The following is a 12,730-nucleotide window of genomic DNA, read 5'->3' as shown; positions in this document are numbered from 1 at the left end:
TGTCAGGTAGGTGCAGACAGGCCTGGGAAGTGCCACTCAGATAGGTGTGTCTGTATCCCTTGCTCCTCTCAAGTTGCCATGGTGAGAAACTTGTCAGGTCCCAGGCTCAGAGCAGAAGCTAGCAGAAAGCTGCAGGCTTGAGGACCATTCAAGACGTCCATTAGAAGCATTATCAAGCCTGGCCTTCCTCTCTATATAATGGACTAAATGTTGGCCTGCTGTGCTAATGGGTGCTTGGCCACAAAGAAGCCTATAAGAGCTAAAGCTCCATTTCTTATTATGTGGATTTCAACGACCGGTGAAGTGCTTTCTTCATCATCTCCATTTACACACTTACACATGCCTGAATTACCCGGTGCCTGGATCAGCCATGGTTATGAGCATAAAAAAGGCTATGGAACTAGAAATTGAAAAAGTGCTGTCAGCATCGCCCACAAACACTGTGCCAAGATTTGGGGTCATGGAAGAGCAGATGCCAAACAACCTGTTAACTCCCAGCAGGGCCAATGTCATACCTCCTCTAATACTAGGCTACAGGCTTGGAGAAAATGGGCACTCTGTTCCATAAATGGTATGGAAGTTACAATTTACCAAGGATAGTTTCTCATCAAAGTATACCAAGAGATATCCCTGGCAGGGGGTGGGGGGGAGGGAGCAGTGCGGGTACAGTAAGCATGATTCTATGAGCCCCTCATTCCTCACAGCAACAGGTTGTTTGGAGGCACTAGAATGCCCACCATCCTAGAATAAGTTCCTGCCAGAATGCAGGAAGCCCCCATTGAGCACTGACCAAGCTGTTTATCTCCTCACTCTAAGCTAGGACTTTGGGTTTTCTCCCTTGAGAAGGGGGTACGTTCTATATGTTGGAGAAAAGGGAAACAAATACCAGTGACAAGGAGAGACAGGATCTTCTTAGGATTCCTTCTTCTGTTTTTGTTTTTGTCTTTTTAAGATTTCAAGTAATCTGTACACCCAACATGGGGTTTGAAAACCACAACCCCAAGATCAAGAGTCCCACACTCCACCAACTAAGCCAGCCAGGTACATGGCTCTTGTCATGAGGACTCATGGCAAAGTTCCTATCCTCCTCCTGTGGATACCTGATAGTCCTATGTGCTTCTCTGACCCCGCACCTTATGTGTGAGACTCACTTTAGACAATTAAATGTCAGTGGAAGTGACATCTATCATTTCAGTGAAAGTATGAGAATAAGGTAGAAGCAGCATTTGAAGAGACAACAGTTGAACATTTTCCAAAACTAATGAAAGACACTAATCCACAGATTCCAGAGGTCTAAAAAAACAAAGAATAAACAGAGACCCACATGTCAACATCATATTGAAACTTCAGAAAAACAAAGATAAAGAAAAGTTCTTTAAAACAGACATATGAGGGGCAGCCCCGGTGGCTCAGCGGTTCAGCGCTGCCTTCAGCCCAGGGTGTGATCCTGGAGACCCAGGATTGAGTCCCACATCAGGCTCCCTGCATGGAGCCTGCTTCTCCCTCTGCCCGTGTCTCTGCCTCTCTGTCTCTCTCTCTCTCTCCCCATCTCTCATGAATAAATAAATAAAATCAAATAAATAAATAAATAAATAAATAAATAAATAAATAAATAAATAAATAAAAACAGACATATGAAAAGAAACAGATTACTCTGAAGAGAAGTTAGGTAGGGGTGCCTAGGTGACTCTGTCGATTTAAGCACCCTCCTTCAACTTAGGTCATGATCTTGGGGTCCTGGGATGGAGCCCCACATTGGGCTCCTTGCTCAGTGGGGAGCCTGCTTCTCCCTCTCCCTCTGGATGCTGTGTGCTCTCCCTGCCCCTCTGTCAAATAAATAAATAAAATCTTAAAAAAAGAAAAGAGTCAGATAATGGAATCCTGAATTCTCAACCAGAGTGGGAGCTGGAAGAAACTGAACTCTGCTTCAGTGGGAAGAAAGGAAATAGCACAACTATACTCCCTGAAGTCATCCTTTAAGAATGAGGATGAGATAAAGACATTTTCAGATAAACAAAACCAAATGTCATGAGAACATTATAAAAGGCAAATTTCTAGTAGAAACAAAGCAATCCCATGTGGTAGATATGAGACACAAGCAGCAGAGGAGTCAGCACAAGGACAGGTATCCATAACTTGGGTCATGTCAAATGACGTTAACAATGCTGTCTTAGGAACTTTTAAAAATTAGGCTTAAAATAATAACATTAAGGGAGGGAAGTAAATATAGAACAAGCCCTGTATTACCTGGAAAATGGATGAAACTTCTATGAACTTTAAAACTTGGTAAGCTATTTATGAATGTTTTAATTTGTAGAGTAACCACTAAATGATTAGAGAATGTGTTACTTACAAAATCATGGGGAAAATGGAAATATTTTTTCTAAACTATCTAAAATTAGGGAAGAGAAAAAATAAACCAAAGAATAAATAGGAAGCATGAAATACAGTAGATTTAACCCCAAATACATAGGGAATTATATTAAATATATAAGTTTAGAAACAGTCAAATGACAACAGATATGCCTGCAACAATTTTGAGTGGCAGCTTTCCCCAAAGCCACCTCGCCCCTTGAAAGTGATGGACAACACATAGACTCTTGCTGATGACTCAAGCTGCCCATTGTGACCTTTCATGACTGCTCTTTGACATCACACAGTGTAGCTCTCAGAGTCAAGGGGGGCTGGCATGTACCTTCTTCACCTTCCTGTGGGGCAGCTGTGGTTTTCTGGCTCTTGCATGTGCTTTATATGGTTCTTCTGTCTCGCCTGCCATTTGTAATTCAGCTCTCTGTGCAGCTGCCCCTGACAGCTCCTGTCCTTTTTCTAACCCAGCACTCGCAGCCGCAGAGCACAAGAAACATGAGCTGTTAAGACCTTGGTCGACAGAGTTCAAAGGGCCAATTCTGGGCAGAGGACACTCCAGCCTCCTTACCAAAGGGTTATTCCACCAGGGGCATTTCTTTTTGACTCTGGGAAGTGAGCCACTCTGCTTCAAGAACAATTTCTCATGGAGCCAGAAGCCTTAGAAATTTGCCCTTACAACCCTCACCATCGAGTCCCGCTCAGCAGATTTCAGTACCACCTGGCATCCTGCAGGAGAAAGAACCCCAAGAAAGCCAAAAAGATGGCCAGTTGCAAATACAACGCCTGCCACGTGGTCCCCATCAAAAACCTGGAGGAGCATGAGGCTGCCTGTGTCAACAGAAGTACAATGGAGGAAGAGGACAGCTTGCACCCCCTGAAAGCTAGCCTTCCAAATTCAGAGCAGAATGGAAATGCCCCTCCAGGACCCCCCTGTCTCCCCAGTTCTGACGTCTGGAATGTCGATGGTACTAATTGCCATCCCATGTTTGTCCTTAAGACTTTTGTTCCCCAAAAGCTTGTTTGTGAAAGCGATACAAGACAGTCAGAGAGAGAGGCCCACCCCCCTTCCCTGACCACCCCCCAGAAGACCCTCAGACCAAGAGAGCAAACCACCAGCTGCAAAAAGGAGCCACTCACCTCTTAAGTACCTGAAAGAAGATGCAACTCACCAGAATAAAAGCATGCAAAGTGAACCACCCTGTGATACCTTTGTGATACCTTTTTTTTTTTTTTTCCACATAGCAGTTGGTAAAGATCTAAAGGCTGGCAGGACATTCTGCTGGCAAAGATGAGGCAAATAGGCACTTTTATAACACTGGTGAGAATGTAAGTTGATAAAGCTCTGTGGAGGGCAATCTGACATTAGCTGTAAAAATCACCAGTGTACTCTGTAATATGCAGCAGTTCCACTTCTAGGGATTCATCCTGGGAATATATTCACACTTGCGGAAAATGAGGTAAGTACAAGGCTATTCATTGCCATGTTCTTCATACCAGTAAAGGTCAGTCAGAAATGGTCTAAATATCCCTTAAGGGAGGGTCTCATTAAATTAATGATGGTGCAGCCATACAAAGACATAGAACGTCACAATGAGAAAGCGTGAGGAAGCTCTTTCTGTACTAGTTTGAAAGGCTAAAACATAGTGTTTAACTCAGACACCAGAAACTTTTTCTCTAAAGGGCCAGAGAGTAAACATTCTGGCTTCACAAGCCAAATGTTCTCTGCCAAAACTCTTCAGCTCTGCCTTGGTGGCATGGAAGCAGCCACAGACAATAAGTAAACAAATGAATGCAGGTTCTAATGTAACTATTTACAGAAACTGGTAACAGGCTGGATTTGGCCTATGGGCCATAGTTTGCCAACATCTGGTTTAACTGAGAAAAGCCAAGAGAGGAATACTCTGTATACTATGCTATCATTTTTGCAAAGTTGTGGGAGAGAACGTGTAATATATATGTGCTTATATTTGCATAAAATTTCAAGGACACACTAGAACAGGGGTCTGTCCACAAAGCCTACAATGTCTCCTATCTGATGCTTTACAGAAAAAGCTGGCTGGTCTCTTCCCTAGAAACTTATCAGCTCTCCAAAGGGAAGAGAACTATGTGACAAAAAGTCAGAAGGGAGTGACTTTACTATAGACCCTTTAATACTTTCTTTTTATTTTTCCTATAGGGAGACAAAGAAGTAAAAGTTTAATCCTATGGTTTATTTTACACCTGTGTCTCATAAACATCAAAAACCCTTCCCCCTTTTGCTTTGAAACCCTCCCCTCAGAAAACCACACACCAACACAATGCTACCTGTAATTTTTTTTTAATTTATTCATTAGAGACACACACACACACACACACAGAGAGAGAGAGGGAGGGAGGGAGAGAGACAGGCAGAGGGAGAAGCAGGCTCTACGCAAGGAACCCAACGTGGGACTCAACCCGGGGTCTCCAGGATCACGCCCTGGGCTGAAGGCAGCGCTAAACCACTGAGCCACCAGGGCTGCCCGCTACCTGCAATTCTAAGAGGATTCACAAACCAAATTGATCTGTTGCTATTTCTTTTTTTTTTTAAGATTTATTTATTTTTATTTATGATAGATACAGAGAGAGAGAGAGAGAAAGAGGCAGAGACACAGGAGGAGGGAGAAGCAGGCTCCATACCGGGAGCCCGACGTGGGACCCGATCCCGAGACTCCAGGATCGTGCCCTGGGCCAAAGGCAGGCGCCAAACTGCTGAGCCACCCAGGGATCCCCTCTGTTGCTATTTCATAGGTAAGAAATTCAGGCTGAGAATGGAATGTCCCAAAGTAATAGAGGATTAACTGTTGAAGATTAGGACGAAGTGGTAATGCTTTGGCCTCAGAAGGCCAGGAAGTTTGTGATGATTGGCACTGACTCTTCCCTCCCTCAAGAACCTGAACAAGCGCAAATCTCAACTGCACTTTAGCCAACAGCTGGAACACTTTTTAAATCTATATAACAATTGGTCTCATGGAGGAGAAAACGCTGGAATAGGTTAGATCTTCTTGCTATAGCAAGCTCATATTGTGTCAGACAATTTGGTCATCTGCCACAGAGTGTTGCTTGCAACCCTTCAATACCTCTTATGTGTGAATATATGTGACTATATTATCTGGCAAAAAAAAAGTAAAATACACTTTTTTAAACAACAAAAGACTATTTAAGTCTTTTGAAACTTTTTCAGGAGGAAATGTTAACTAAATTATTTTTAAGTAATCATAATTTTGCCACCCCTGGGCCCTTTAATTCTTTTTACAAAGTGTGAAATAAAGATTTCTTCTTACGAGTAGTAGTAGTAGTTGTTGTTGTTGTTGTTGTTCTAGGTGTTGGCTTTAGAAACTCCATAATTAATAAAGTGCCCATGAACTACAGAACTGCTGTATAGGAAGCAGGTGAAATAAGGTGATTTATAGGGCATACATCTGTAAACTATAGGCGACCAGAACAAAGAAAAAAGTAATATGGTTTAGGGTGTGAATGAAACAAATTGGTCATGAGTTAATCACTGAAGCTGAATGATAAATCTTCCTGTTCTCTCCATTTTTATATAACTTGAAACCTTCCATGCCAAAAAGTTTTTTTTTAATACATGTATATATCCTAAACACAATGTGTGACCCCAAATTGGGTCCTGGAATAGAAAAAGAGTGGAAAACCTGGTGAATCCAAATAAAGTCTCTGGTTAGTTACTAGTATTGCACTGGTATAAACTTCTTCTTTTTTTTTTTTTTTTTTTGGTATAAACTTCTTAGTTTGGTAAATGCACCATGCTTTCGTAAGATGTTAACATTAGGGAAATCCAGGTAGAGGGTATATGGGAACTCTTTGTATTATCTTTGCAAGTTTTCTGTAAATCTAAAATGATTTCAAAACAAAAAATTTAAACACGCGCAAAGAGCAACAAGAGCCAGGATTGAAGCCCAGCCCCACCTTTTACTAATGCTAGGTCTTGGGCATAACCTAACCTTTATGTGATTGTTTCCTCATCCACAAGGCCGGAACGACAAATTCCCAAGATAATGTGGAAGATTAAGGGATTTAACACATGTAGAATTATCAGGACAGTGTCCAGCACACAGGAAGCTCTCAACTAATGCTACCTACTAGTAGCAGAAATGGAGGTGGCATTACTTAACAAAAATAAAATTTAATGAGTAAGAAAAACAATGATGAGTAAGTGAATTTATAAATATTTACACAAAGTTAACTGACCGAGAAAATCATCAATTTTGCATTTAAAATGATAAAACTCAATGAAAATAGGCCAGGAAAGAGCATCATTCAGAAGGACAGAAACAGTAACAAATATGCATATTAAAAAGTTTTAAATAGCCTCTAAAATAAGAGAAATATTTTTTATGATTCACACCAGGCAAAAGGAGAAAACAGAGCAGATTACAGAAAACTATGAGTTCAACAAAGAAAGGGGAAAACAACAGTGATAACACAAAAAAAATGGTAGAAATAAATCCACATATGTCACTAGTCATATAAATGAAAACACACTTAACCCACCTATTAAAAAACATTCCACTTACCTCTCTAAACCAAATACATGTCTATTCTGAGCAATACTAACCAATACCTTTAAACCAAAGATAGAGGTAAACACATGAAATGTGTGCCGCCATCACCACCTCCCATGCATATAACAGACACAACTAATCCTTCACAGCACTTTCCTGAGCTTGGATGATACTTTCAGAATCTTTCCCAACACAGTGCTCCAGGCTGCCATTACACAGAGATAGAAGTAAACTCTATCTTGACAGAGCCCCCGTAGGCAAGTTTTCCTTGGCCCACTGACCCACGTGGCCTGACTTGAGGTGTTACAGGAAAAATAAGGAATACAAGGGCTTTTTTTTTTTTTTTTAAACAAGGGCTTTTAAGAAAGAAAAACTCCTACCTGGACATCAGGGAAGGAAAACCAAGCAAGAAAGGAGTATGTTATAAATTCCTGGGCTGGATTTCAGCCAGCTGTTCGCTCTCTTCAGTCCTCATTCCTTGCCTCTCCTGGCCCAGTCTCCAGAGAACATCAACTGCAAGCCACATGCTCACCAAGATCATCATAAAAACATTTGTTAGTGGTGATGTTTTTTTTTTTTTGTTTTTTGTTTGTTTGTTTTTAAGATTTTATTTATTTATTCATAGACACAGAGAAAGAGAGGCAGAGACACAGACAGAGGGAGAAGCAGGCTCCATGCAGGGAGCCCGATGTGGGACTCCATCCTGGGTCTCCAGGATCACACCCCAAGCTGCAGGCGGCGCCAAACCGCTGCACCACCGGGGCTGCCCTGTTAGTGGTGATGTTGACCACAGCAAGCTAGTGTTGGGTGGACACCTGTGGCTGAGTCACAAAAGAGAGATCATAGCCAGGGAAAAGCACCCACCAGCCGTGGGCAGCAGGCAAGCTTTCCAGGTTCATGTTTAAGACTCCTGGCAAAGGGGAAGCCTAGTAGAAGAACTGTGGCCTAGAGTAGAGGGGGCTCTGGGATGACAGAGGAAGGAAGAAAGGGGAGCTACATTAGGACCAGGTGCCTTGTAGATATTATTTTATTAAAATCTGTGATGACACAGGCACCTGAGTGGCTCAGTCAGTTAAGCATCTGCCTTAGGCTCAGTTCATAATCCCAGGGTCCTGGGATCAAGCCCCATGTCAGGCTCCCTGCTCAGTGGGGAACCTGCTTCATGCTTCTCCTCCTTTTCCCTCTGTCCCTCCCCACTCTTATGCTCTCTAATAAATAAAATTATTTTTAAAAAATCTGTTACAAGAGAGGCAACTATTTTTATTTCCAATATACAGATATGAAAAATGAGTCTCAGAGAAGCTACATAACCTGCCTTGGTTCACAAAGCTCATAAGTAGCAAGTGGCCTAATGAATGTGAACCCATCCCCAGCAATTCCAGTCTAGCTATGTATAAACCAGCAATGTGTACATGAGCTCACCAAAAGATTAGAACAAGATGTTCACAACAGCTCTATTTATAATAGCCAATGCAGAAACTTTCCCATGTCCTTCTGCAGAATGGGTAAATTCTGCAAAAATCATATAACAGAATACTATATAGTCAGGAGGATAAACAAATTGTAACTACCCAAATCAACATAGGAAAATCCTATGCAATGTGAAATTCAATTTACACAATTTTTTTTTTTTTAAAGGCAAAACAGGGGCACCTGGCTGACTCGATTGGTAGAGCATGGGACTCCTGATCTAGAGGTTGTAAGTTTGAGACCCACATTGGGTGTAGAAATTATTTAAAAATAACTCTTTAAAAATAAATTTAAAAAAATTAAAATTAAAGCAAAACAAATCTATGGTGTTTGAAGTCAGGATGTGGTTACCCTTATAGGGTGGGGAGAGGGTTTCTGGGGTGCTGGCCATGTTCTATTTCTTGATGTAGGTGCTGATTACATGACTGTTCACTTTGTGGAAATTCATCCAGCTGTACACTTGAGACTTGTGTATTTTGCTCTCTGTATGTTGAACTTTTACGAAAGTCTTTAAAAACTGAACCCATCCTGGGGTGCCTGGGTGGCTCAATCGGTTAAGCATCCAACTATTGATCTCAGCTCAGGTAATGGTATCAGGGTTGTGAGACCAAGCCCCATGTCAGGCTCCCCACTCAGCATGGAGTCTGCCTCTCTGCTTCTCCCTATGCCCTTCCCCCTGCTCTCTCATGCACATGTGTTCTCTCTCTCTTTCTCTCCCTCCAACTCTAAAATAAATAAATCTTAAAAAAAAAAAAAAAAACCTGAACCTATTCCTAACACCTGTGCTTCTCCTGCACTACACCGCTTCCCCAGCTGATAACTATGAAGCACATGATGACACAGAACAGGGCACCTTAAACTCCAATCCTACGAGTCGACACTGGTTCAAGCCCTGCCCTCAACCCCTACCTAGTAACTTCCCCTTGGAGCACTCTACTGAAGCCTGGAACTCTATACAAACTCCTCCTTTGAAGGGTTTCTTGAGCATGAGAAAGGAATGACAAAGCATTTTGTAGAAACATCTTAAGAGCCCCTACTTCTGAGCCCCAAGTGTGTGCCAGTGCTCTCTCTAGTCCCTTCAACAACTCTGAAAGGTTACGGATTCTCCGCCATTTTATCATGAGGACTCCAAGGCTCAGAGCAGGGAAGAGACATAGCCAGTAACAGCTAGGTTGGGATTCACATCCAGGTCTGTCTGACCCAAAGTCAGAAGAGCCCTAGAAAGCTAGCCCTATGTCCTGGGGGACAATCAAGACATAGTCATATGGTTCTGGATTCTAGAACCTTTCATCACACTCATGTCCAGCCCAGTTCTGGGAACTCCAGGTCTGCTAAATTCCTCCTCCACCCAGTTAAGCCCATGGTGCACTGCCCATTTCCCAGAGCTCTCTAGTGAATACAAGTCTACCTTGTGTATCAGCTAGTTACTGCCACAATAATGCTGAGTAAAAAAACCACTCCAACATTCATCAGCTTGAAACAACAGTCTTACTACCATGCATTAGTTGGAGGTTGACTAATCTAGGTTTACGAAATTCAGACAAAAACCCAGGATATTAGGGACGCCTGGGTGGCTCAGTGGTTGAGCATCTGCCTTTGGCTCAGGGTGTGATCCCACGGTCCTGGGATCGAGTCCCACATCAGGCTTCCTGTGTGGAGCCTGCTTTTCCCTCTGCCTATGTCTCTGCCTCTCTCTCTGTGTGTCTCTCATGAATAAATAAATAAAATCTTAAAAAAAAAACAGGATATTGGATGTTTAGACAATAGGATTAGCATATGCCAAAAATGCCCCCAACGCCTACAGACTACACATTCTTTTCAGATGCATAAGAAATTATAAAATTGATTGTATGCTTGCCCATAAAGCAAGTTTTGACAAATTTTGAAGATATGAAACCACACAGAGTATGTTCCCTGACCACAGGGAACACAACTAAGAAATCAACATTTAAAAATGCTAAAGCTTCCCCCACCATCTGGTCCTAGCTGCCCAAGGCTTTTCTCACTGCTATATCACTTCATGACGGAATGAGACATTTACTGAGCACCTGGATACCAGGCTGGGGTGCTTTCTGGAGAGGGTGCAGGGACTCTTTCCCAGAGAGAGGAGAGACATATTCTCAACTGTGCCTTTCTGAAGGGCATTTGTGACTCACACTTTACACTTGTCTTTGTCAGACTGTTCCATTTGATGTATACCTCCAGGGCATTTAACCTAGGTACCTCCAGGGCAGCCCTAGTTAACATACAGGTAAAACACTTTCATCCTGGCCAGCTGAGAGGCCACTGATATACATTAGTGAAAGTCTGATTCTTAATTCACATCGAAACTCAGCTTTAATTACTATAGAACACACATGGCCAAAGTGGAAACATAAAATCCATCTTAGAGAGAGTTGAATCACTATCATTACTAAATCAGAGACTTGGTGATCTGTGGAAACAGGACAGAACTGATTCATGCTAGGGTCTGCTGAGACAGTGGCTAATTCTGGTAGTCAAACTCTCCAGGTAATCCTGGCCTATCAATGACCTGTCCTGGGACCCTGATTTCCCCACAGACCAGCTTCCCATGCACCTTAGTCATTCCTACTTTTTATAACGGAGGGAGGACTTTTTTCTCTGAATAAAGAATCTTTTTCTTCACAATTGCTGTCCAACAATGGAGCTGGCTGCTGAGTAATAAAGTCAGCTCTCCCAATAAGTAGAGGTGTTCAAGTAAAGGGCAGACAATTGTTTGATGAGGATGCTGAAGAGAAAGCCTGAAAGACTGAAAAATGCTTCAAGGACTTTTCTAAGACCTACAAGAAATTGCTATGGCCCACCTTACCGGCTGCTGCAAATACACCAATGGCCACCAGATGGTGACAGAGTCACATCATTGCTGCAAAAGCTTTAGTAGCCGGGCATACAGCTTTTCCTGGAAATACCAAAAACCTAATCGAAACAAAATTAAAACTAAAATTAAAAGCAGTATTACCAGGGATCCCTGGGTGGCTCAGCGATTTAGCACCTGCCTTCGGCCCAGGGCGTGATCCTGGAGACCCGGGAGTCCCACATCAGACTCCCTGCATGGAGCCTGCTTCTCTCTCTGCCTGTGTCTCTGCCCCCCTCTGTGTGTGTGTGTGTGTGTCTCATGAATAAATAAATAAAATCTTTAAAAAACAACAACAGTATTACCATACGATCCATCAATTCCACTCCCAGTATACCGTCACAAGGACTGAAAGCAGGATCTCGAGATACTTGCACACCCATGCTGATAGCAGCATTATTCACAATAGACAAAAGGGTTGTCTTGTCTATTGTTTCCACCTAGTCCTGGGACTCTAGTGTCCACTAACAGAAAGATGAATGGTAAACGTGGTCTATACATGCAGTGGAATATCATTCAGCCCTAAAAAGGAAGGAAATTCTGACCGAAGCTAGGGATGAACCTTGAGGATATCATGCTACTTAAATCAACAGTCACAAAACAATACTGTATGATTCCACTTTATACAAGATACTTAGTGTAGTCAAATTCATAGAAATGGAAGGTGGAATGGAAGTTTCTGGAGACTAGGGGAAAGGGAAATGAGGAGTTTAATGAGTACAGTTGAAATTTCGGAAGCTGAAAAAATTCTAGGGTGACAATGTGCATATAGCTAACATGGCTGAATCGTACACTTAGAAAAGGTTAAGATGGTAAACTCTGTCATGTATTTAACCACAATAAAAAGAAAAAACAGAAAACAGGTATGTAGAAGGGATCTGGGATTACCAGTCATGAGCAGAGACTGAGAATCAGACCTTCAGAGTCACTTTCATCCCTGGGGCACTCAGCACAGGTGAGTACTGATGGAGGACACAGTCCAGCCTGGGACAAGGAGGCCTGCATCTGGGAAGAGGTGGGCATGACTCTGGGAAGGGCCTCTGGGCTCCTGAGGAGGCTGTGTCTGGATGGCTGGAGTGGAAGGGAGGGGCGTCTGTCAGGATGCACGTACAACTCTTGGACCACGGATGGTTTTTGGTCAGTCTCTATGGTCACACAGATATTCAGGTCCTCCCTTGGTCTTGGCAAGAGGAAAACTCACTTTGAGTTCAACAAGAGATCCTTAGCTCATGAATGCCCGACAGTGGCCAGACCATCACTGATCCCTCTTGGTTTTCATATTCATTCCAGAAATACTTGTTGAGCACTACTGTGTGTCAGGAACTGATGAGTGCTGGGGACAAAGCCATGAACATGGCAGGTATCAGCCTTGCTCTCTTGGAAGTTACACACAAACATGAGTCACACCATAAGCCAGTACACCACAGGTGTAACTGCAACTAGACAGGCCCTTCCCAAGTGGATGTCCCACTGC

At 42.7% G+C, this 12,730-nt stretch overlaps 1 protein-coding gene, 1 long non-coding RNA gene and 1 other non-coding gene across 3 annotated transcripts in view; 1 reads left to right on the top strand and 2 right to left on the bottom strand.

Annotated features, from left to right (window-relative positions):
* LOC140618495 (uncharacterized) overlaps positions 1–12,730 on the bottom strand; it is a 123,697-nt gene that overhangs the window by 110,158 nt on the left and 809 nt on the right. The gene's annotated exons all lie outside the window — the stretch shown is intronic.
* Positions 2,650–3,560, top strand: GTSF1L (gametocyte specific factor 1 like). Its single transcript, XM_072801111.1, has one exon. It carries the CDS (start codon positions 3,011–3,013, stop codon positions 3,509–3,511), a length of 501 nt encoding a protein of 166 aa, XP_072657212.1. The 5' UTR covers positions 2,650–3,010; the 3' UTR covers positions 3,512–3,560.
* Positions 5,326–5,450, bottom strand: LOC140618911 (small nucleolar RNA SNORA28). Its single transcript, XR_012018906.1, has one exon. It is a non-coding gene; the product is annotated as a small nucleolar RNA SNORA28 (small nucleolar RNA).

Source organism: Canis lupus, chromosome 26 (assembly GCF_048164855.1).
Source record: "Canis lupus baileyi chromosome 26, mCanLup2.hap1, whole genome shotgun sequence".
In the NCBI taxonomy this organism is placed as follows: Eukaryota; Metazoa; Chordata; class Mammalia; order Carnivora; family Canidae; genus Canis; species Canis lupus.
Note: the sequence above shows the minus strand (reverse complement) of the source record. Positions and strands in the feature narration are given on the sequence as shown.